The sequence below is a fragment of the Orbicella franksi genome, chromosome 9 (assembly GCF_964199315.1).
Source record: "Orbicella franksi chromosome 9, jaOrbFran1.1, whole genome shotgun sequence".
Taxonomy (NCBI): Eukaryota; Metazoa; Cnidaria; class Anthozoa; order Scleractinia; family Merulinidae; genus Orbicella; species Orbicella franksi.
Window position 1 is genome coordinate 30,301,383 of NC_138153.1, and position 25,758 is coordinate 30,327,140.

A 25,758-nucleotide genomic window follows, 5' to 3' on the forward strand; every position below is an offset into this window, starting at 1 on the left:
ATTTTAACCATTTTATTTCTCAATTTCTCCCTAATTTTAGTGTCGATTGAGAAGATATATCAAATACTCAAGACAGTGTGTTTGACCACATTTCCAAACACCTTGAAGTTCGTCAAAAATACTCTGCTGTGCGTCGTATTTTCAACTCTCTTCTTGGTGTTAAGAAATGTGGTCAAACACAGTCTTTTGTGTTTGATATATTACTTGTAACACAGAAAATAAATGTCCCTTGTTGCAATAGATTTCCTTGCGAGAAAAGTCCTGGTAATATATTGTGTGTAGTAATTCTTGATTAGCCATTTAAGGTTTGGTGTGAGTATTGTCAAGTATCTCAACCCTCTTGTTTTACATTTTATCAGGAAATTTCATAGATCCAGGAGGCAACTCAAATTAGCCAATTTAATACAGTATTAGCCTGTGTCGCAGATGGAAATTTACCCACAGTAGGTTGCATCTGCGACGCAGGCTAGAAAGTATGTGACTCTAGGTAATACTTTCATGGGGCTCCAAGGGATGGGATGAGGCCAGGTATTTTTGTTGACTTTTCCTCTCAAATTATTTAGGGCAGTTACCTTTGAAACAACAACACGAGGTTTTAGCTTTAAATAGCTATCTACAATGACTAGGCGTAGTGGATCCATAAACCGATAATCTCAATCAATCGATTGTAGAATTATGTCAGATGATTATTAATAATAAGTATTCAATTGATATCAATTGCCGATAACAATTGATGAAGTAAACAGTTGTGAGTTTGATTATTATCAATTGATTCATGGATTGTTATCGCAAATTATTTTTGTCCTTTTTTTGTCCTGATAAAATAATTGACAAAATTTGTCTGTAATGGTTTTATCGAGTCAATTCATCTTCATAGCTTGCGTATCTTTTACAATCATCAACAAAATAAGAACAGAAACAACATTTTGGACTTAACATCTTTCTTTGAAATGACAGCTTCTGCTCGACCAAGTTCAGCACCTTTTTGTAGCAATCTGAAGGGCTATAGTATCAGTGTGGTTACAAAATTGAGCTAGATTCTGAGTTGGGAAAATTTGCCAGTGAAGATATTCAGGACACAGTTGATAGTGTGGGGATGAACAGATATATTATTTGTTAAATGATATATATATATTAATAGTTATTGTCTATTTTTTATTGATGGATAATTCATATTCCTAAAGACAGTAGGTTATCGATTGTTAGCAATTTTTTTCAATGAAGAGCAATTGATAGGAAACATTTCTGTGAATTCGATTGTTATCGATTACAGATATCAATCAATAGCAATTGGCAATTGATATCAACTGAATCGATTGATTTCTGACATTGATTTTTATCCACTGACTACACCTGGATTATGAGTATAAAAATGTTCCTTAATTATTATCAACGCTTAAAATTTGGAGCCAATTGCAATGTTCAACACTACATCCTGACTACTCTTTGCCACATGGTTCATTATAATTTATTAGCATTTTTCTCACAATTATTCTCAAGACTCAATTCAGTGACTGGTAAGCGTGCTATGGCTGTTACAAATCTGAGTTATAAAATTTATCCAAAACACATCATTTGCTTAATATGTTATAATTTACACTATTTCACTTCGAAAAATTTTACTATTGTTTGGTCATAAATCCAGTGTCACTCAAAAACATTTCTTGTGATTGAGAAAAACATACTAAGGTGAGCCCCTCACCTCTTAAGAAGCTTTCTATCAATTTGCCACACACACATATTAGGGGCTGTCTGGTAGCATTTGCCAATTTTTAAGACTAGACTAAAGAAAGGGTTGGATTATACAGACTTCCTGTTCTATTAGAAAATAAATACAATATATCAATCTTACTGGTCAAATCTATTATTAATTTACAAAGTAGCTTCTGAAGTAGCGTGAACTTGCCTCTAACAATATGAATATGAATACAGCTCGAGCTCTGTACATCGTAAAAAGTAAGAGAATCTAAGACCGCAGAAAATCCCTCTAACTGACTTTCTTTCAACAAACTTTAGTACATACAAAACGCAATAAATACCACATAACACTCTTTACGAATGGATAAGTTTTTTTTTACATTATGTATGCCTGTGAATGTTGTGTTTTTAAGTACACTATTTTTATAAGCTGTCTAATCACCCATGGCTTGCTCAAAACAGCAGGATAAACCCCCTTGCAGTTTTGAGTGTTGTAGATCTGTTTCTCCTCCTGGAAAAATGTTTATCATTAATGATGTATCTTTTTGTACCATCTTCTCGTCATAAGAGAAGTGTCCATTTCATTTGACTTTTTGGTATACTTCTTGTCAGAACAAAGTTACATTCTTATTGATGACACCCCTTCTTGGCAGGCAGCATTTCACTAATACTGTCATGCAGGCTGAATGCCTTTGTAGTGCCATCTGACTTTTCACCCAGTGATCTGTACCGTTTAACCCTGATGTGTTTGCAATGACATCTTGTCAAAAAAATCCTCGCCCAATGGAAACAGTGACTCTCCATTCCCTTGATCCTCAATCATCCTCTTGGCTTGTTTGCTTTGTTAAGGTTAAGCTGTGCACAGTGGGCAAACTAAGAAATGATGTGTATTGAATGCACTGGAGAATGCTCTTTCAAGGACAAGGTTGATTTTGCGTGATTAGAATTTGAACTGTCCACAAGTCTGAAAGCCTCCAAGAATTCATTGAAGTCAATGAGACCATCTTTGTCCATGTCTATGCTTTTTGCTAAGTCCTCTATGGAGTCCAAGGGGATATTTGAGTTAGTGTGCTCATTCAGAAGACGACATGACTCCTCAAATTCTCCCATTGAAATAAAACCTGATGAAGCATGAAACAAAATCCAATATAAAATAATGTACATTCAAACAGTCTCATACATGTAGTGAATGATTATCTAATGAAGAAAGTCATGAAAACTGACTATGTTGTTTAGGGTTGGTGAATGATTGAAGGTTTTCTTTCATACTTTTTGGCACTGATGCATGAGAAAAATGTAGAGTCTTGTGTTCATGCTATTAAAGAGCTTAACCCTTTAAGCCCCGGAGAAAAACCTTATTTTTCTGAAATTATAACAGTAGATCGAAAGACCACAAGTAATATACCAGCTTATATGTATTGTTTGGGGTATGTCAAATTGATGTAGGGTGGTGTAGCCAATTAGAATGTTCATTTGTCAGCCACAGGGTTATGCTCAAGCACTTTTCTTATATCTTCAATGCAGTTTTCAATCTACATAGATCTCTGTCTTAAAAGTTCTAATTTCAGAGTAGTCACTTAGTGTTCCAAAAGAAGTTTGAACTAAATACTTTATAGCACACCAGAATTGTCTTTGTCCATTAAGCGGAATATTGTTTCCAAGTTGGACCTATGCCTGTAAAGGGTCTCTGTGATGCTTGGGCCATTCTAGAAAAACAACAACAAATAATAACAATAACAATAACAATAACAATAACAATAACAATAATAATAATAATAATAAAGGAACGTGTATGATGTTTGGATCATGTTTACCGTAGGTAGTGTCGGTCAACGATATTGACTGATATATAGACCGACACTTGGTTAATATGTCAGCCAAGTATGGGGCTTGTATTCGCCAAGTATCGACCAATACGCAGCTGATATATCAGCTGACAGTTGGATGAGTGTCAGATGGGTATCGGTCGATACATCGGCTGATAAGTGTGTCAGTCGAGTGTCCATCAAGCAACGGCAGACATATCGACCAATACTCAATGGATAGTCGATCGACATTTGACTGATACTCATCCGATACTCGACCGACTGTCAGCCAATACATCGGTCGTGTATTGGCCGAGAGGCGACTGATACTCAGCTGATGTATCAACCAAGTGTTGGTCGACATTACCTACAGTGAACATGATCTTAATGTTTCACAACTAATCAGGTAAAGCAGTATTTCAGAAACCATGATATGATCCAACTCTGTGAGCCCAGTTTGACATTTTGACAGCTTTGCAGAATAAGCAGGTTAAAGATCTCATAATTCTTCAAGGTGATACCTTGTGCAGCCCTGTCTCAATGACGTACTGATCAAGACAGGAGCAGTAGTCAATTCTTCCATCTGGTAGAACATGAGCAAGCTGGTGTCTTAACATGTTCCATGGAACATCCAACTTTAACACACTCTCTATAGCACTTGACCACTGACTGGCGGTCACATATCCTGAAAGTAATATGCATGGATCTTAAATTATTCAATACTATTTTTCATATTAATTTTGTGTTAAGTGTCTTTAATTGTCTTATTGAGCAAAAACCTTCCCTAGGTAAGAATTTTAAAATGTAAGCGTGCAGCTTCTAGTCTGAAGCCTTTAAAACCAAAATGTAAAAGTGCAAGATGAAAAATATACAGCAAAAGAAAGTGTGAGAATATGTGTGCATGGGTTGAAAGCTTATGTTTTAAAATTCCTACCTAGAGAGATTTTTACTCAATATGATTTGTAATCTTGTCTACTCCTCTATTTGTTCACAAGTCTCATTGCAGTTTGGAGATCACAGGGTGCGTTAAAATGCAAACAACACATTACATTGTGACTACTCTGTTCTTTGCAAATTGACCACTGACATTTTAAAAGTTGTTAAATTAAAATAGCTACTAATCAAAATGACCACAAATCTGTTGTGTTTGCAACGTTCAGCTTGATTACATTGATAATTAGTTGGAAAACTACTGTTAACCTCGATGACTTTTATTCATTAAATTTGTAGAATATTTTGTCAGGCAGCCTTGGTTAGAGTTAGAGTGGTTGCACTGTAAAAATAATATACATGCATTGGCACTGAAAGTGCCACATAAAAGATTTATCACCCGACGTTTTGCCATCTCAAAAATCAGAATATGAACTGTGCTCTTAATCTATGTTGAGCTCAGTTCAACTTCACTGAGTGTTTAATTTTAGTGTTTTTTACCCGTGTTTTCTTTGTCTCTTTCCAAAAATGCTGCCATTAATGCGCTCTTGTTAGCATATAATCTTTCCTTCAACTCTCTTATTGCAGACTCCTCTACAATGCCAACCCTACAAACAAAATTATGACATCGATCAGTTAAGAATGTTGATAAATTAGCATCACTGGAAAATATAAGTCTAACCTTTGTTTAAGTGTGAGATGCTTCTTTGCCTTGGAAGTTTGATATTGAACAAAGTAAGGTTTCATATCAGGACCTATCTTCATGTAAGCACCTCTGTTGCTTCCCTGCTCATAATAATTTGATGCCGAAAATATTGTGATAACCTGTTGGAAAAGCAGAAATGAAATATTGATTAATTTAACATTTTATTAACAGCAATCAAGATTATGGATATATTGATTTGTTCAAAAGATTTAGGATCACTAAATGGTACGTGATCACAGAATTTCAAACAAAGACCTAAACTGCTTAGTAATAATATTAAAAAAGTATTTGTCTCTAAAGTTATTAATCTCTGCAGTCATTTTTAATCACTGAACACTCCAGGCATTTTAGGCATGTACTGTACAATGCTGTAACATAGCCCATAGGAGGGCAGTAAGTTTGTCCAATACCTTTTCACCATGCATGTATTCATATCCTTCGTATTTGCATTCATGGGAACGTACGAGTAGTTCCAAATCATGTTTTCTAAGGATGCGTTCAGTAATGTCCGGACCAAAGTAGCAACCTCCTCCTCTGAACGTGTTTGGTTTACAGCCAGGAACTGGCTTGGGATCACTCCATAACAGATCCAAAATCTTCAATGAAAATAGCAGTCTGTCAGAATCTTTCACACACAGGGTACAGGTCCTCTCAGAAAATAGTTTAAAAGACTTAACACCTTCATAAATAAATACAAGATGACAGTTAACTCCTTTTAAACTTATGCAATCTTGAACCATTACTTTAATTTAATCTTTTGACTAGAAATTTATGGAAAACGGACAGTCATTTACAAGATTGAAATGAACAGCAATGTTATTTCTAGATAGTAAATGCCAACCAGGCTTTTAGCCAGATGGGCATCCACGCATCCTGTGGACAGGCATTTTCTATAGAAAATTATTCTATTTTCATATGTTGCCTTATAAATTGCTCATTTGAGCAGGTCCTATAGCACATTTTGGATGGCCACTTTTCAAATTCTGGCTAAAAGCCTGATGCCCACTCTACTTTGCCTGAGTGCTATCATTCTTCTATGCCAGAAATATATTAAACTGTATAATCTAAATCTACATGAAAATTGACGTCCCTTAGCCTGGGATAACAAAATCAACAAGTTTGTGTACTTGCCCACCTTGTGATTTTAGAGCAGTTTTCAACTGAGTGTCGAAAGGAACCAGGCTGAGCAGTCTAATTGGTAAGTAATTGGACTGGTTTTGGTTTTACGACACTCAGTTGAAAACCACTCTCTCACTAGTGACAATTAATTGATTCATTTGTTAGGGCTTCAATCACCTGTCTCCACTCCATGAGGTTGACGGTGTCAGGATGAGCCTTGTCCATGTTTGGTGGTTTCAGTATAGACACATACTTATAACAGGAGAACAATAAAACAAGTGAGTTTTAGTTAGCTGAAGTCTGAGTGAACTTGACACAAAAGAAATCTGTGTCATAGTGAGATTTTGGTGGCATGCTGATAGTCAAGTTAATCCTCTTTCACAAGGCTTTATAGAAGTCTACTTTGAATTTGCATTAATCATTATAATTCAACATTTCCTACATATAGTTTATGATTAAGCAGAATTATCAGAACCAGTTAGAAATACATTGTAATGAAACCTTCTGAAAATAAGCTGTAGAATTTTTAACACTGACAAATAAAATATTAAATGGTTCAGAGCACTCACTTTGTGGCGGTCAATCTTATCGATAACAGACAAATCTGTAATATTGGAGATTCCTCCATGGGTGACAAGTATTTTGTTGTTCACTACTGTAGCTAGAGGAAGCCAACCAAATATGTCTGCAAAGAGCTTCATGACCTTTGCTGAATGTTCCTATGAAAAACAACATAATTTATTTGTAGCAAACAAGGAAAAAAACAAAACAAAAACAAAAACTGAACTACAAGAACCAATTGATCAACTTACACATAGTTTTAATATTAAAATATATTAAATTTTCCTTGTTGGTTCACTTATTTCTCCTGGATTTTTCACTTATTTCATATTTACAGACTTATTTTGCATGGTTATGAATTCAAAATAACTATTATAAATGTAACCGAATTAGTTTTAAGGAAGTAATTACTGTACCTTATACTTGTCCATTACTTCTTTAACAAACCCATACCTAGTAAAATGTACAGTACAACAATATGAAAAGAATAATCAATAATAATGACTATCCTATCTATAACAAGATTCTTGATCATGATTGGTTCTTTGCATGATATTTGCTACATAATCGGTGCGCGATCACGTGGGTGTCCAACTACAGGTATCCAATTCGAACCTTTTTGCAATTGGATACCTGTCATTGGATACCCACTTGATTCGCACGTCAATTACACACGCTCAAATGGCTTCCTCCACAATGTTTATTACAGTTTTCAAAACTTATCAAAAGTGCTATATGTACATCCACGTTTTTGCTTAAATGAAGTTCTTAAAAGACATTTTTAATTCTGAAATTTGTCATAGGTACAATTAATTAGTATTGGACCTCCTGTCATACCATTCAGGGAGAAATCACGCTCATAATTTCAAATCACCCTTGCATTTCGCTGAGGATGACAATGACGATGACAATGACGATAACGATAAAAATCTTTACAGGAGGAAGTGTCCATCACTAGAAGGTGTTACTGTTAATTATAACCAGCTGCACACTTTCGTACCTTAGATTCATTATGTGATCTTCATGATTACCCCGATTGATGTAAACTCCCGTGGGGTAAAGTAGAAAAAATGCAAACAAAATAATAGCAATTTCAATGGAGTATGGACCGCGATCCACAAGGTCACCATTAAAGATGTAAGGGTTTTCAGCTGAGGGAAGACCATTCTGAAAAATAAAACATTTTAAATCCAGAACTGACTCTATCACCTCATTCCACAAAAACATTACCTATACCAGAGGCTAAATTGAGCAGCCATGTAACAATAATCATGTTAGAATAGATTTAACTACTAGACTAAAGTCATCTTTCTTTGATTGTCCTTTTGCCAGAAATCAAGGTCAAAGCGGTTGCAAAAATAATTTAAATACATATCTCTGGAGAGTTTGGCTTAGGATACGTGCATTTTCAGCTATTGAAAATGGCAAAACTATGCTTAAACTTACTTCAGAAATACATGTAGGGTCAGTTATACCAGGAAAATAACCCACAGCTAACACAAGCTGTGGCTTATTTTCCTTGGTATAACATGGCCCTAATCAGTACCTACAAAACCTAAATTTAATCTGCTTACAAGTTACCACTAAGTACTTGCCTTGTGAAAAATCATAAACAGATCATCAAGTTTTCCGTGGAGGTCACCTGCAGCAATCATACAGTGATAGACAGTGTCATTAGTAACTCTTGAGAAAAAGATGTAAATCATATTGTGCAATAAAGCAGGTAATCATTCCAGTACAGGTTAGACCAGCTACTAATCGGTCTTAAATCTATTCATCCATACAGGTCTCAGGTTTGTCAGGTTCCCTCAATGTTTGGTTACCAGTTCCTATTTATGTACCCAAGAGGAGTAAGTGCTGTGCCATCCACAATTAGGACTCAAAGGCCCGTTTTCTGAATTTACAGTTTAACAAGCTAACCTTCAGGATACCCTGTCCACAACGACATATACAGTAAGAGTTGCACTCTTAGTTTCTGTAACTTTCAAACTGGTTTTCAATTACTGCTAGTTTTCTACCCAACATTTTCACTTGCATCACTTATTTAATTCCTAACTATCCATAACAATTTCCAGTAATAATGATAATGATAATTATAATGATAGTGATAGTGATAGTGATTGTGATAGTGATAGTGATAGTGATAATGATAATGATAATGATAATGATAATGATAATGATAATGATAATGATAATGATAATAAGAAAAAATATTTTTCCTATCAATTATTTACCACATATTGTAATCTGTTTGGTGATATTTGTAGAGGCCCTGGAGATGTTTGGTAATGCCATCAGCTTTTCCCTTGTTTCTCGCAGGATAAGTAAAATATATTTCACATGAAGAAGCTGTTGAAAAACAACAACAATAATTTCTAGTTTTTGTAGCTTTGATTTTACCCCTTAGAAACCCCTGCGATAAGTGAATATGAGCTTGGATTCTGAGAGTAAAAGGGGTATTACAGATTGATGTAATTGACTGATTTTAGTACAAACCTTGTGTGATTTATAGAGTTCAATGATGTTCCGTACAGTGAGGAGTGTTAGTGGTAGTGTCACATGAGGCCCTTTGTAGGTGAATTCATCTACTGTTATCTTTGATGGGTCAGTCAGCATCTCCAACTTCTCAGACCTCTTGGATATTGTAGATGTTACACTGCCTGAATTATTGTTAGGAAAAAAAACATTTGTAATAGCATGTGAATAAATCATTTGAATTCAGTTGAACTCAAAGAAGAAAGGTGAAAGGGAAGCAGCAAGAGAGGAAAGGGGATGGGAGAACTGTGGGAGGAAAGGAGAGTGTGAAAGAGGGAGGGTGGGGAGTAGGAAGTGGAAAAGGGAGAGAGAAGGACGAAGGAGGAGTAAGGAGGTGACAGGAATGAAGGACGGAGGGAGAGGGAAGGGAGAAAAGAGAGAAACAGGAAAGGAGGGAAAGAAAAGACAGTGGAAGCATATGATTGTTGGAGGTACAGGTGCAGAAGAGTGCACTTACTTGCAGAGCCCTTCCGTAGAATGTCAACAGCATTGCTGTCACCTACACAAAAAAATAAAAATAAAAAAAAACAATCATGATCCTTATGGCTGGATTCAAACACACTTATAATAATACTTAAAATTTATTTCATTTAATAGAGAGTTAACTGTTAGTAGTGTATTAGAAAGACGACTTACGATATGGAACATAAAGTATTTAATGAAATAATTAATGCAACAAGAACTCCATAAACAAAAAAATGCCATCTAATGCAAACTTACCATCAGCAACATGGTTTAGCATGTCATTGAAGAAGTTGAACAGCTAAAAATAGACACAAGTAGGAGAAATGATTAATTAGTAACAATAAAGCACTAAAGTTTTGAAGAGGGTTTTAAGTATTATAATGAAGCTGATTTTGAATTTTTTTCCCCTAACAATCTTAAAAATAGCCCAGCAGATCAGAATAGCTTGCCAAAATCACAAAGTAGATGATTTTCACTTGTCTTGCAGCTGCCTACTTTTGACACTCCTCTGTTAATGTTAATATCATTGATGACGGGGGTTTCATTAATGTTTTCGGCAGGAGGGCAGCTGGTTTTCAAAGACAGGCAAGACTTTTTGAGCTAAACTTTTTTTTAAGATAAACGTTCCTCTAGATGGTCAAACTAGGCGGGCAAAATCATCCTCAAAGCCAGGCAATTTGTCCGGTGTCCAGCCCTTAATGAAACCCCTGTGATGATGCACAGGGTAAATACAGTCTTTTAATACTGGTAAAGTACTGTCAACAAAATGAACACGGGAACTCTGGATTGAAGTCTCTGAAGTTCTGTGTTAAATATTACTATAAATTAAATCATCACATTAAACTACAATGCCTGATAATATTTCAAGACATTGTTCAGCCAGAGGAATATAAAATAAAAGGTTATGTTCATTCAATTAATTAAGAACCACACCCCTGACAATTTGGCCTTCCTTACAAGATGTGAAAAATGAAAATACTTTTACAAGCATATCCTTAAAATTATGATTAATTACATCCCATGAAGATGACACTCGCCCATCACAGGAATCCCAAGCAATTTTAGAGTAAAACAGGTTGATACCCATTAATTTCAATCATGTGGGAGGAGAAGAGTAACTTATTGAAAGAAAAAAATATCTTGCCAGCCTAAAGTCATGTTGCAGGAACCTAAAACTAACCAGGCTCTATCTATGTAGAGTATTTAGGAATAAACTCCTGCCACCTTCTTACTGAGATCAATATGGCCGTAAAAATTTCAAAAACAGCAAAAGATACCCAACCATTTTTTTGTGACTCAGAGAAATAATTTCTCTAATTTGCACTTAAAACCCTATATTGTAGAGGCAAAAATACATTCTCAAAAAAATCTTCATTCATTAAATGTTTCACTCCATTTTAAATACAGTGAACATCAATTCAACCTGCTCAGTATTTCTTAATAATTAATAACTTAAGATAAATGAAGTTGGCCCTCAAATAATTTTCTTATTTTTTCAGTAAAAGATATTTTTGATCAAAAATAGTTTTGTAGGCAATGCTACACATTGTATGAATATTTTGGGCATTGTAAATGTAGTCAGAAACAATTCTCAATGCTCCTTTTAGTCAAAACCAGGAACAATTGCCATTTCCTAGGTATTGTTTTAGAGTTATACTACTTCAAAAAAATATATATTCATCACGAAGTGCAAATAAGGTGTCACAAATTGACAAAACACAATGGTTGGTTTTTAAATTAATGAATGGCAGGTCTATTAAGGATGAAAATAAAAGGAAGAAAACTGGCAGAGAAAAGTGATTATCACAATTTTCACACTAATATAATAGTCAAAACACTTTTGTTAGCATAGATGCAACACTAACAATGGCTTCAAAATTTCTTTTGCCAAATGAGGGTGTTAATGAAAACCATAAACCAGTCATGTACATAATAAGCCTATGAACTGTGGGAAATTCTGCCGAGGTGACAGCTGTTCATTTAGCTATAATGGCAAATCTATTATATTATGGACCTAATAAAACAGTGGTTGAGTCTATTCCTTTAAAATCAACTGAATAAAAATGTAAAATTTCATACTTTAATTTTAAAAAAATTGGCATATAAATTGCACCTGTAAAATGTTGAATGCATTATGAATATAATAAATCATTAAGTAATAAAAATAATTTAGTCAGAAAAGGGGGTGACTGTTAGGCATGTTTCCATGGAGACTGCTTGTATGAAACAAATGCGTTAAACCAAACCCTGTCAGTACTTTAATAATTTACTATGTGAGCTACCAGTTGTAGCTCCTGCCAATAAGCCCCTTCCGCACTAAAATATTATTAATAAACAACAAGACCAACTGACTGTGCAGGGCAGAGCTGTTCAGTTATTTAATAAACCGACAAATGAGTTTTTGTCGTTTCAGACTGTTTTCACTGGAAAGATAAAAATAAAGTTATGGTATTGTCCAAAGTTAAAAAATGTCAGCTTAAAAATCTGTCCAAGAGAAATTAATATTGATGCTGGAGTGCACACTGGTAGATAGATAATTTAGCTACATCCTGGTTTGAACCAGGACATGGGGTGAGGAGTTTATTAGTTTTGAGTTAAGAGGGATATTTCTCTGACATCAAATAATTGGACAGACATGTTGACAAAGGAACAAATACACACTTTATTTAATAACCTTGAAAAAAAAAATCCATCCCTAACTTAGTACTTTGCTGGAAAATTTTTGTTATTGTTGTTTTTGGCAAATGTTTTATAATTGTGTAAGTATAAAGGAAAAGTATATTCTTGAAAATATTGAGACTTCAATATTGCTGTTACTGCTTTAACTAAACCATATTTTCAAACAAGGAAGAATGCTTATGAACTCTTATTGTAGTCTACTCTAATTTTAATTTTTTTGTTTTGTTTTTGGAAATTAATTACAGCAAAGTTTAGTAAGCTTTTAAGCCATGAAGACTTAACGAATATGTGGTTAATAATCAACTATAGGGTAAGGAATTAAACAACTGGATGGCAAAATATAAAATCGCTTACCTATATATTATTAACGCCTTTAGACTGGTGCTTTTAATCTAACATAATCTGTAATTCAAATCCATTTACCAGAGACACCAATGTAGAATTCGATTTTATCAGCAAAGGCGAGAAAATTTTTCACTGAAATGCGAATCGTTGGTGCAATAATTCAATTCAGTTTCGCAGAAAAAGTAACACTCAGAATAAAAAGTGTTAAATTGATCAAATCACCTTAAGCTGGTCCTGTTCTCCCGCATATTCGACGCTTTGAAAAATCTTCCAGGTGCATCTTCTTCGGGCTTCAAGACGAGCTTGATAACGTCTAAACCAATTCTGGATCAAAATTGCGGCGCGTATAGCTACAATTAAAAGACGAGTAAAGTAATAAACATGTTTTCACAAGGATAAAAATGTAAATATAGGCTTTACGTTGAGAATGCTTCCCTAATCCGAAAAGTTCTACGCAGGTCAAATAACCACAGCCTTGTTTGACAATGACAGTTTGAAAAGACTTCAGCGTATACACAGTTCGAGACTGATGTTAACAAGAGTATTCAAGAGCAAAATTCATAAATTGCGGTTTATATGATAGTGCATGCTTGAATCGTGGGAATGGCCGGCCTTCACTGTCGATCAGCAGGTCTTATCAAAACTTGCCTGTAATTACGTTAGTTGATTAAAAAAAAAAGTTTTTGCTAAACTTAACTCACCTTTTTCGGACTTCCCAAGTGACAAACCATGCGAGTCATCTCCATCTTCCACCGATGTCCCGCAACCCATGTTTAATTTTTGCTCGTTTGAATTTGTCCTCAATTTTCACCTAGTGTTGAACTTCTGCGATTCATTCTGCTGTGGAGATAGCTTCCATAACGACAGACATTGGAAGCCCAGGAAAAAATCAACGACATGGAACGAGCGATCATTTCTGGCCGCACGAAACTGGCATGTTACTCAAGATGGAGACGCATGGTTCGATAGCGTTTGGCGGGAGAAATTTACGTGTAGACGCGGGTAAACATTCCAAATGCTCGACGTTCGAAACAAACACCGCAGACAAAACTTTACGAAATCATCTCGTAAAATCGTCAGTAAAATCTATATACGCCACAGCTACGCTCTATACCTAGAGTAGTTCTCCACTCTAAATTATGTCACTTGAACGATCGCGTAGAGAGATCAGATGGAGAAAACCTGTCAAATGTCATGAACAATAACTCGCTTGATGACTTGATTCAACGAAAGCCAGTCACACCACCGAAGCAGGCCAATCGCGCTGCCGTGACTGCCGAAGAAAGTGTAAAGTTACTCCGTTTCTGAAGGCAATTTGCCCTTATGTTGCCGAAAAAAAAAGACTTGCAGTTTAAAGTAAACGCTTTCGGTAACTGATATATATTACTTCAAGGCACTCAGACAGAACAATGAATTCTTAATTTATTTGTATATTTGTTGCTTAGAAACCGTCAAAAAACTGGTTGAACCCACAGCCCAATGAAGAGTATCTCTTAAGTGAAATACCTTTTGAAAATCTAAGATTTCTGCTAAAAGGTTCTCTAGTATCTTTATTATTATTTCACGGAAAGATATCGAAAGTCTATACAGCAAGTGTTTTCGAGTTCCGATTACCATAGGCTCACGTCTCGGAAAAATGTCAATACGAAACAATGTTTACTTGTAGCACTTTATGATAAAAGCGCGTTCCTAAGAAACGAAAACCGCGTGAAATGAAGGTTTAATTAAACCTTGGTATTCTATCACCAATTTAAGTGAACTATCGAGTTTGAACATGAATGTAAATGCTAAGAATAACAGATTTTTGGGAGAGAATAATCTCTAAGCATGTCATGACAATTTTAAAGGCCTACATAAATTATCTACTTGTCCATCACCAAGAGAGTTTGCGATGATGAACTTAAATAGGCTAACTGAACCGCCCGTGGCTTGATAAGAAAAGAGTTTTTACATGCAATGCCAATCTCTACCAAGAAATCGGTAAAATGTGCGTATAAACAAGATACAGGTTGAAATTTTCCATAAAATCTAACAATCTCGAGTTTTTAAAGACTACATATTAACACAATATGAGGGGTTATTCTCAAGAAAGCTGTCAATTCAACTAACAAAATCTCATTAAGAGAGCCAAAAGCAATTAAAATGAATAATTATGAGCTAATTCACCATTTGTTTTATTGCTTTCGTCTCTAAGGTGTTTTTAAAGGGAAAAAAATCACATTCGAAATAGAGACAAATATATTTTACCATAAAACCAGTTTTAAAGGTTTTGAAATTCCTGAAAGCTACTTCTAAAAAGCTACCATTAACTTGTTAATTCAAGCTCCCGCGAAATGTAAACATCAAGTATAAAGTAACGCTGTGACGCATTGCGTGACAGGTCAATCACGCAAAGAGACCTTGTTGGATCTTTCAGATGCTTTACACAACGTATTTGGTACATGCAGCTTTGTGTCTGTAAATAGCCGTAAACTTTGCCAAGAATGATGAAAGTTACAGTCGTTTGCAAATATTTGTCGGTTCGATTTTACTTCCTTTCCACTATGCTTTGTCAGAAAATAGGCACGCAAGGCGTCCGTTGGTACGCGTAACACGACCGAAGCCGTTTTCTTTAGAGAATTGCCGCCAAAATTATATTCACAGGAGTGGGGAGGTGGGACAAAGCATTTTCTACGAGTAGCAAAAGCAACGAGAACGAAAATTGAGACTTACCTGCTGTGTTCACACAAGAGAGAAAACAACAGTTTGTAGAGCTACATAACCGATTCAAATCTAAAAATGGGCAGCTAGTCATAGTTTGGTTGATGACATTACTTGCGTGTTTTATATTTTTGGTTCTTATTTTTTGACAGTTGCTGGAAAACCTGCCGTAGAGAGAAAGTTTACACCCTCTCACACTGGTCATAACCTAATGTTAACCTTCTGTGCGTAAGGTGATTTTTATACTTCCTCATTAAAAAGTAGCAGGATAACTGATAACAGAAGTTCACGTTTCACTGAAAACCTTTTCAAAAGAAGTAAAGCAAATGTCACAAATTGTAGTCTTATTTTGTGAGAAATACAACAAAATCCACATTGTTCATTAGATGCCTCTCATAATTATTTGTTCAAGATTCTGTTTTAATCCAGAAAATCACATTTTACTGAAAACGTTTTCAAAAGAAGTAAAACAAGTGTAATAAAATGCACTTTTATTTTGCAGGGAAAAAAAAAAAAAACTGAAACATTTTTCTCAAGATGCATCTCATAATTTATTTGTTATTCTGTTTCAATCCAGTACTTTCCTATTTCCTCTTTGCTGGTTTTTTCCCTGTTGTTTTTCTCCTAGTGGTACCAACCACTGGACTGTTGGCTATTGGGCTCGTTTTCAGAGTGTCCACGTAAAACAAAATCCATGCCCATACCACCCCTACTGTGCAATACACAGATGTTAACATAAGCGGCAGAAAAGGCAACTTCACAGCAAGGGCAGTGAAAGGATGAATAGCACCACAGTAGAATTCCAAGAATACTAAACCATACAGATACCATGCCTCGTACCACTCAACAATCGGTAACTTGAACAAATCCGCTACCACTGACTTTTCGGATGACTCGCCACTAAAAAGAAAGAAGATTGAACAGGTTTTACTCATTAGACCAGTTTGTCATCGCGATGAAAATCTTTGTATCAGTCAAGATAGCTGCTAAAGAACATTATGCATGACACCATTTTAACGTCACAACTATTACACTGTAGCATCTGGAAGGGTTCCAGTTATTTAAACTCAAGATTAAGATTTGGAATCTCTCTAAGGGTTTCAAAGAAGATTTGTAAAGACACGTCTACATGTTCAAGGTCAAAGTGCGCATAGCACTTAGAAAAAATTACCTCAGTTATTTCTTGTATCATGAGCTTGATTAAACATCTCTCAACTTTGTTTGACCTTTTATGTGGTTAAACCTTATGAAACTTTACAGGGTTCGTACCTTGTTTCAGAAACAAATTTCCAGGACTTTTCCAGGACTTTTCCAGGACTCAGATTGATTTTTCCAGGACTCTAAAATTCACATTAACCCTTTCACTCCCAAGATCTTAATGTTAATTCTCCTTACTGTCTGCCATACATTTCCTATTTTTTTACTTGAGTTTAACAGATTTCCAGAACTTTCCATGACCAGTAGCCCTTTACCAGGACTTTCCAGTCCTGGAAAATGCCACAATAAAATTCCAGGACTTTCCAGGTTTTCCAGGACCCGTGCGAACCCTGCTTTAGTTTATTAAGTCTACAGTTATTACCGGTAGTTTAGTTTGCAGCTGTTAAGAGATGTTGGAGCTTACCAGTGTACAAGACATAGAGAATAGAATGAGAAGATTGTAAACATCAGCATCAAACAGACTTTGATAGGGGTTTCTGATATAAAAGAAAAAAAAATACATCAACCATCAAATGAGTGAATTTGCAAACAAATTGATTAAAGAGGTGGCACTATGAATTAGAAAGTGGCTAAATTTTGTAATAACACTGAGTCAATGCTTTACTAAGATTATTTCCGCACAGAATATCACTGATTCTTGGCACCACAGAAATACCACATACATTTTGCAATTAACTGAATGATAAACAATTTTGTAGTGAGGGTTGGAGGGGCAAGTAACAAGAGGAAATGTGATGCAAGGGGGGGGGATCTTTTCATTTTTCTATTTTTTTTTTTGGTTTTTTTTTGCCATTCTTGTTCCCAGAGGCCGCATTCCTTTTGGTCAGCACCAAGAATCAAAACCTCTGGCGCCAGACCCAGTTTTCTGAGCATGTGCAGAGTATTTGTTTCATATTCTAAGCCAATCAGATTTGTCAGATTTGATGAAGTGTGTGAATCGGGGACTTCCAGTATTGGACCAACCCAGAGGTCACAGTTGTTGGTGCTGACCAAAAAGGAGTGCGGCCTCTAGGGACAAGAATGTTTTTTTTTTTTTTTTTTGCATGTTCCACTTAAGGATTTTACACAATGAGAGACAGTTTACCTTGAGACTGAAAGAGCAGTGGAAACAGTGAGAGATGGCCTGTAGTGGACAAGACAAGAAACATCCGAGCAGCTCTTTTATCTACAATAGCCATGAGGCTAAAAGGAAAACAAAAAAAGTAGAAACCACTTATAAAGTTCTAAGAAAATATAATTAACATGAATTCACATGGTCTCAAGAATTAAAGAGTTTTAGAATTGCTGTAGGTTTATTTTTAACTATTCAGTGATAAGTTGGTTTTTGGTTAGGAATTTCAACTTCATACCTTTCATCAATTTCCAATTTTCTTTTTTTTTGTAGACATAAAAACGAAAAAAGACACCTATTAAATTCCCTTATTTTGTCTCCAAATTTTGATAAAACTATTTTACATACCTAAGAGGGATTATAACCATCAAAATAGCTTTCTCATGAACATGCCATCCAAACAGGAAGGAACCAAAAGCACAGAGAATAAGACACCGGAGAAATCCAGTGACACCGGATGGTCTAAACCACACATGGAGGAGAGCAGGCTAATTAAAAAGAACAAAACATATCTGTCACAAAAAGTTGGATGTCCAAAGTTGCAGGTTAACTAGCCCTCCACTCAAGGTTTTAACAGATTGCCTAGGTGACACCTTCCTGGTGATCTGGTGTAGACCTGGTTATTGGGTGTCTTGTCCTACACATCATTACAAGGGCCCTAATGTCTGTTTAGGTCCCTGGTGACAGTACATTGGAGCTCAATAGAGAGTCAGATTTCGCCTGCTCCCTCATCCCTCGCCCCTCCCCATCTGATTACATTACATATTATTAGGATTCTTGCAAAGTCGCCCACTGACTTTGCAAGAACAAGAGATCTTGTTCTTCTATTTTTGAGCAAAAAGGGGAGATGAGAGAGCAGACCAACTTGAGCCATCAGGCAAGAGTTTTAAACACACTGTCCAACCATTGCAACTCCACCTTGCCTCCCATGAGGGTAAAATAATTCGGAAATCCACATTCCATGATTTAAAACAAATAATTTGTAGTAATATGTAGTATTCCTGGCAGGATCTTGCAAGATCCTTAACATTAATTTGCACTGAATCCTGCAAGAACCTTGATGGTCTTTGAGGATAGTAAGTGAATACCATCAAAAATTGCTAGAAAAGATCTTTGAAGACCATAAATTATTTTCACAGCCAGATTTTTTTTAATAACAAATTTACAGCCAGAGTTATCGCCGTCTAAGCAAATAGGTGATGGGAATTTTTAACAAATCAGCTTAATGAAGCCTTGATCAACTACCAAATTCTCATTAAACATGGCCATAAGTAAAGTTCTGGAATGAGCACAGCAGACGAGATAGTCCAAACATCTCACCAGCACTGACAGAAGTGTTAATATCACCGTGACGATGGGAGGAACTGCTGGAAGAATCAAATGTTCTGATTGACCAACCAAGCCTCCAGTCATTGATGCCTGCTTATTGAAAAGCTCTTTGGGAAAAAATCCTGATTTGGAGCCTAAGCAAAAACAGAGCAATTATCACATAGTTTATTAGAAGTTAAGTTTAATCAGTAAGTTCACATCAAGGCCATCTAGGGGTGTAAAAGGAGATGGAGCAACTGAAAGGTTTTTGTGCCCTCAAAACAACCCTCAGAGTAACTGTTGTAGAATATTTCTAACTACAACCTGGAAGAGCCTGGATACAGAAATAAAAGCTTTCTCAATGACATGGGAACAGGCCAAACAGGATGCTCAAGGTGATAAGTTACTGAAAAAATTAGTTAGAGGCCATCAAAATCATGACCATGTAGACAAAAAACTAAAACAAATTTAAATTACTCAGGAAATGGAAGATGACCTGAAAAAGGGTTACAGTGCAGGATATTTTAAACAATTTTCTGATCATAGTCATGTTTGGTAAGACCCACAGACTGACCTGCCATGAGGTAAGTTTGAATTTAAGAATTTTACAAACTTATGTTTATATCATTCTAGGCTTTCTATGCCTGAACTTCAACTCACCCAAAATAGCAACAGCCTTGTCCAAAGCATTATACAAAGCCCAGAAGTTTGGTGCCCAGTAGGCATGACACAAACCTCGCTTGAAAGGAAAAAGTCTTGATAACACCTGTGATAACTGACCCTGAATAAAATAATTAAATGGTTTTAATACGCCCAGTTTGTTTTCTATTTTACCTTGCTGTTATACTGTAGTCAAATTGATTTCATCAACTTATATGAAAACATGCAGTGTACAAAAAAAAAATATTTTTTCATAATTTATTACAATAAAATTAAGGAAAGTAAAGCATCATGACGTTTTAACAACTTCATGTCATTATTGTCAAATAAATAAATTCAAAATAATGGCAAGGCATATTTATAGAATTTAGGATGTGAGGAAATAAATTGGCAAAGGTAACATGAGAGCAATCAGGTGAAAAGTGTCGCTCGCATGGAATCTGCTTGCGAAATGTCATGTTGCTTTACTTTTGTGAATTTTCTTGCTTAAATGTTTTTGGAAATCACTTTTTGTCACAAAAAATTGTGTTTTTTAACCAGCTTACCATGGCTATAAATGGTCCAAATGAAGCTCCAAACACAATTACCACTATAAAACCAAGCATGACCAAGTTCAAGGGAGAAAAATCCCAAATATTTACACCACAAATTCTAAGCTGCTTCTCTGCAAGATGAGAAAAAAAGTATATATATATTTTAAGTCCAATTTGTCCTTTACTACACATTTATGGACTGACTGGAGGGGAAAGTTCCAGTGCTTTTAAAGACACAGAAAGGATCCTAAATGACTGCAAGACTAAAGAATGGCCCCACTATAACAAAAACATCAAGGTAATTATTTTATTATGTAAATTGTAATGTACCTTTCTTTTCAGCTGCAGAAGGTTGGAAACAATAGGACCGCAAAAGAAAGACAAAGTAAGCAGGAGCAATGTAGAGGAAGATGTGTTTAAAATTCAGCAAAACAGCAAACCAAAAAGAACCTTCCAATATCATTCCCTGAAAAAGTACATTTGAATATAGATTGTAGTTAAAGGATGGGTGATTGAATACTCAGAGACTATGATCTTGGGATCAGAACATGTAATAATAACTAAAGGAGTTGCACATTGTTGATTAAAAAATAGCCCAAAGAAAATATGTACATGTTCTGATTGGTTTAAAACGATGTTTCTATTAAACAGTTAGATTACGACCTCGAGGTTTCTTATTGCATGATAGTTGATGAGGGCGCAGCCTGAGTCAACTATCACGCATTGAAATTGAGAGCAAATGATCTAATTGTTTCAGTATAAATCTACTAGTAGTTCAAAACTTAATCTAAATCCTCTTCACAGACACTTCGAAAATGCCAAGAAGCAGCCATCATTTTGTTAACAAGAGCACACTGCTATACTACTCACTATCTATCACAGAATAGATGGTGAGTAGCATAGCCAATCAGAGAATGGCATTCGTGATAGATTTGTACTGAAACTTGATAGAAACACTGAACTAGCATGAGCTGTTGACATTATGATGGCGCAAGCAAAGAGAATTTACAATCTTATGATTAAAGTAAACAAGTTTTTTTCTTTTTATCATGGTGAATTTTCTAAGAGAAATAAAAAACACATTCCCCATGCTTCTATTGACTTATAGAAACTTGAAAAAGCTGTGGAAATACTCGGCTCTTGGCTCGTGTTCCCACAGCATTTCTTGTTCTCCCAAACTTCCACTTGAGTTTCTATAACTTGATAGAAACATGGTACATGTTTTCTATTTCTTAAATACAATTCATGATTGAATTGCAGGAAAAATTACTTCATGCAAAACTGGAATGCAACTTTAGAAAGTGTATAAAGTAGTAGCCACAAACTTTTTGTACATTCTGCTCTGTGCTGTTTAAACTAAGCAACAGAGGACATAAAGATAGATGTACAATAAGCACCTCGGACAGTTTTGCTATAGAGAGAAGGAGAATACCAAATAGAAATCCATTGTACTGAAAATGAATGTCTGGAAGATATTAAGGAACAGTTTCCACATGTAGCCTTAAGCATTTAAAACTCTGCTGCTGGCAGTATTAATTAAAAGCAGCCACTGACTCTGTCTCAGAACATTTACACGCACAGTTTAAATTTTGTATCAAGGGTGACAGCTCTTACTTACAAGGGCTACTTCCTTGCAAACACATTGGAACCTGTGTAAAGCAAACTGTTACATTCTGAAGTCAACATTTTTATGACATGTTGCATTTTTGAGCATATGAAAGAAGATAAGTCACAATGAAGAATTGAAAAAATGACCACAAGAATCAGCCATCTTAGTCCGAGGTCGATTACTTGACTCTGCATTACTGAAGAATGACATAAAAAAACATTGCTAATAACAAATATTAATCTAGATCTATACTGAACATTCTGTTCTGTTTGAGTGGACAGATCGTTTCAAAGGATACGATCTACTATAAGCAGTCCAAAATTAAAAATAACCAACATGGCTAAGATCAAGCAATTACGTGCAGGCAAGGATGACCTCTTGGCAAGATATCTGCAATACCTAGAAAATTAAGTCAAGAATTTTCAGTGAGTTACAATCAACCCTAACTAGCAACCAATCCCTGTACTGGCTACCTCAGTCTATAACAGCCAGGCATTTTCCTTCAACGTTGCTACTATACTGATTGTCAATGGTTGAATGCAAGAATGTCCAGGCTTGTTGATCCACACATATATTACTAAGTATTTCATCATTATCCAATTAAGGAATAAGTTGATACTAAGTTACATGACCGTATCATTATTGTTATCATTATAAAAATCTAAAATTGCTTTAAAAAATAAGACAAGTTAAAAATCATCCTGTTGAGAAAATAAAACATTTTTTTTCACAAATACTTAAGAGACTTTGGACAAATGTTGAATGACAGATTTTTACACCCACTTACTCCTTTACTGCATAAGCCAAGACCAAATCTGTAACTATAACTGATCCTCTTTGGAACAAAACAGTTGAGATGCTGACATACTCCAGCTTACTTATGACAACCATCTTTGGATCAATAAGCACAGCTACTTGTGATAACAGGTATTCAAACCATGCAAACAGAGGTGGATAATCTAGAGTCCATTGAGACGTACTCTACCAATGAAAATAAAACAAGGATATCAAGAAGAATTTAAAAGCCTTATTCTAAGCCTTGGTCATTAATATCTAGATTGAGAACTTTAAGTCTCAGGCTTGATGGTAGTTCTCACTTCTTTTATAAGTTCAGCCAGCAAGAAAACCATTTAGTGCCATGGTTAGAGCACTTTTGAATTGAGTGTTGAAAGTACACCCTTTTTTATATTTTCTGTGGAGGCGTAGTGGCCTCGTGGTTAGTGTGCTCAACTCCGGATTGAGCAGTCTGGGTTCGAGCCCTGGCCGGGGGCATCATGTTGTGTTCTTGGGCAAGACACTTTACTCTCATAGTGCCTCTCTCTACCCAGGTGTATAAATGGGTGCCAGCAAATTTATTGCTGGGGGTAACCCTGCTATGGACTAACATCCCATCCAGGGGGTATAAAAGAAATACTCCTAGTCACTTCATGCTACAGAAACCGGAGATTAGCACTGCCCTGATGAGCCACTTGGCTCACATGCAGACTTAACGTTATTTTTCTGTCAATTTTAGGCTGAGAGCATTCTTGTGAATATTCTTAGATTCTAGTGTATGACATTTCTGTTTAGTTGACTTTGATGGTGTTGATGTAATTTTGGAGCCAAACTGCAGTCAGTGAAAGCCTGACACGACTCACGTAACTTCTTGCAGAACTGGGACTAGTGCTGTTTGCTGCTTTTTGGCTAGAATTGCCGTTTAGAGAAAGGAAGAAAATAAAATACAAATTTTCAACACAAAATTATATTCTTTTCAAAATCTCAAACTCAGGTTTATTCTTAAAATATTCTTAAAATTTTGCAAATTTCAGCCTCAATATTCTTTTAAAATAAATTGTATTCTTATAAAAAGAAAGAGCATAATCAGGCAGCCAGTTTGGTTTTACTGTGGTTTGAGATTGGTAAGTAGTCTTGTTGAGTAATCTAATAAGAAAATTATTTTAAGAAGCAGCATTGCACAGTACCTCATAATACCACCTTGACAGGGGAAGGCTGTTTGTGATGGCAAGCCAGTTTCTATGCACTTCAAAATCACTAGAATGACTGAAATTTAAGTAACACACAGAAGAGCACAAAACAAGAACAATACAAAAAAGTCATTCAAATTTCCATTCTACATGTAAATGGTTAACTTTCATACAAGAATTTACTTCTAAAGCCAGTGTTATAACTAATAATCTGTTAAGAAAATTGAATATTCGTTATGAAGACACACTTACAGTGGAACATTTTTGTTTACCTGATATATGCCTGTTAATAAGTCAAACTAATGAATGATTCAGCATTTTGCTGGCTTGATATCAAAGGTGTTTTGATGTGTAGTATTGCTGTATATTTTTACTTGGTGGTTGTACTTTGACTTGCCCTACGGGCTCATCAAAATAGGACATACCAATAACTAGTAAAAAATATAAAGTGAGGGCACACACCGAAACATCTAATAAGACATGTGCATCCAATATCCAATTTCATTTCCTTACAAAGCTGTTAACAGGAAAACGACTGTGGAGTGACTTGCAAACAAAAAGTAGAAATAACAATGTTATCTTGATCATCATTATAATGTAAATGGCATAATGCTCACTGTAGAGCAAGGTTGCTTTTCAAAACAACAAAGTCCTGAATGCAAAACAAATCTGCTTCCTGACCCAAGGTGCATAACGCTTTTAATGTCAGTCACTAGTGATATATAATCTTGGTTGACCACATCCTGACGATAAAAATAATGAAGAATTTCACCAGCACGAAACTATGGTAAATGTAATTTTCAGATGCTTTTATTATATTTCACCTGTGGCGGAGGTATTATTGTTGTGAAAGAGAGACTCCTCTGCTTTAACAGGCTACTGTGATACAATTTCCAAATCCATACAACACCACAATCAGTTATGAACAGTGCACAAATGTCTGTCAAATCATGGCAATTGTGTTAAATATTCTAGTATCTTACTAGACTGTTAGACAAAATCTCAGCAGTACTCAATCAAGCAATGGACATACTTCAAAACATCTGTCTGATTAACAGTTCTAAAGCGGTGTGTTTATTATCACCGCCGGCTACCTAATACCAAAATAAATCGTTTCAATGTTTCACTGTACATGTATTTTTTGATGATCATTATCAAGAACCTAGCTTCAAAATTGTAATTAAGATGATAATGCAGTTCAAAACAAGAATGATTAACATAAAAATGGAATTCCAAAGGGCAAGATGCTTTCTTAAATTAATGCTTCAACGCAAAATATTGTAAGTTCAATTAACTTAGCAAGCTTTCACGCTTATGTAACTTAACATTTCATTAAAAGAGTAAAGTTATACTTTCGCGCAAATTGAATTTATTACATAACGTTGAGCGATGCACTCAGCTTCATCTGAATAAACAGATTTCGACAAATCAGATCACGCGTAACTTACTTCAGTTTCAAACGTGCACCACAATTAGTTACACTCGGATGCCCCCGACACTGGATGCTGTTTACGCAGGTTCACGGTCTGTCGCGCAAGCTATCACAAAAGCATTAAGCTCACTACTCACGCGATAATACACCAACGTTTACCACTTAAAAACACTGAACATTATGTCTAGAATGGTACTACGCCGGAATCAGGAGAGATTTCAGGATCACGGAGAAAACAACAAGGCTGTTCCACCACTCTGCCATCCCATCCGCTCTCAAAATTGCCGCCATGTTGGATTAAATCGCCTACTGCGCATGCAACTCGTGAATATCCGCTGTAAGTCTCATGCGCCTCCGATGTCACCTCGATGTCACGTATG

The 25,758-nt window shown here is 35.6% G+C and overlaps 2 protein-coding genes across 4 annotated transcripts; both read right to left on the reverse strand.

Moving 5' to 3' along the window:
* Window positions 1–2,554: 2,554 nt before the first annotated feature.
* On the reverse strand, window positions 2,555–14,175 carry LOC145497682 (serine/threonine-protein phosphatase with EF-hands pef-1-like). The gene is made up of 17 exons (XM_081477510.1): window positions 13,545–14,175; window positions 13,066–13,193; window positions 10,075–10,117; window positions 9,812–9,853; window positions 9,316–9,479; window positions 9,054–9,168; window positions 8,415–8,461; window positions 7,820–7,986; window positions 7,236–7,272; window positions 6,828–6,977; window positions 6,436–6,510; window positions 5,550–5,735; window positions 5,116–5,258; window positions 4,935–5,041; window positions 4,025–4,188; window positions 3,320–3,404; window positions 2,555–2,819 (listed from the first exon to the last, which is right to left on the reverse strand). Exons 1-17 carry the CDS (start codon window positions 13,612–13,614, stop codon window positions 2,572–2,574), a joined length of 1,971 nt encoding a protein of 656 aa, XP_081333636.1. The 5' UTR covers window positions 13,615–14,175; the 3' UTR covers window positions 2,555–2,571.
* Window positions 14,176–14,591: 416 nt separating this feature from the next.
* On the reverse strand, window positions 14,592–25,742 carry LOC145497684 (dolichyl pyrophosphate Glc1Man9GlcNAc2 alpha-1,3-glucosyltransferase-like). 3 transcript variants are annotated; one of them, XM_081477515.1, is made up of 14 exons: window positions 24,771–25,661; window positions 24,409–24,689; window positions 23,944–24,022; window positions 22,770–22,963; window positions 22,281–22,381; window positions 21,771–21,838; window positions 20,704–20,839; window positions 20,386–20,504; window positions 19,841–19,961; window positions 19,193–19,335; window positions 18,221–18,360; window positions 17,846–17,943; window positions 17,165–17,237; window positions 14,592–16,443 (listed from the first exon to the last, which is right to left on the reverse strand). In XM_081477515.1, exons 2-14 carry the CDS (start codon window positions 24,414–24,416, stop codon window positions 16,128–16,130), a joined length of 1,596 nt encoding a protein of 531 aa, XP_081333641.1. In that variant the 5' UTR covers window positions 24,417–24,689; window positions 24,771–25,661; the 3' UTR covers window positions 14,592–16,127. The 3 variants fall into 3 exon arrangements, with proteins under 3 accessions (XP_081333641.1, XP_081333639.1, XP_081333640.1); XM_081477513.1 differs by lacking the exon at window positions 24,409–24,689 and having other exon boundaries at window positions 25,575–25,742; XM_081477514.1 differs by having other exon boundaries at window positions 24,409–25,661.
* Between the last annotated feature and the right edge of the window lie 16 nt (window positions 25,743–25,758).

Bases quoted from the DNA above. Each gene is read 5' to 3' on its own strand.
- LOC145497684 (XM_081477513.1), bottom strand. From the start codon at position 25,669: ATGGCGGCAATTTTGAGAGCGGATGGGATGGCAGAGTGGTGGAACAGC. The intron at 18,361-19,192 runs GTGAGATGTTTG...CTTTTTAATTAG, and splicing joins TAACACTTCTGTCAGTGCTG to CCTGCTCTCCTCCATGTGTG. The intron at 17,944-18,220 runs GTATGTAAAATA...TTTTCCTTTTAG, and splicing joins ATGGTTATAATCCCTCTTAG to CCTCATGGCTATTGTAGATA.
- LOC145497682 (XM_081477510.1), bottom strand. From the start codon at position 13,614: ATGGGTTGCGGGACATCGGTGGAAGATGGAGATGACTCGCATGGTTTG. The intron at 6,511-6,827 runs GTGAGTGCTCTG...TCCTGTTATAAG, and splicing joins ATAAGATTGACCGCCACAAA to TATGTGTCTATACTGAAACC. The intron at 4,189-4,934 runs GTAAAAAACACT...TATTACTTTCAG, and splicing joins AAGAGACAAAGAAAACACGG to GATATGTGACCGCCAGTCAG.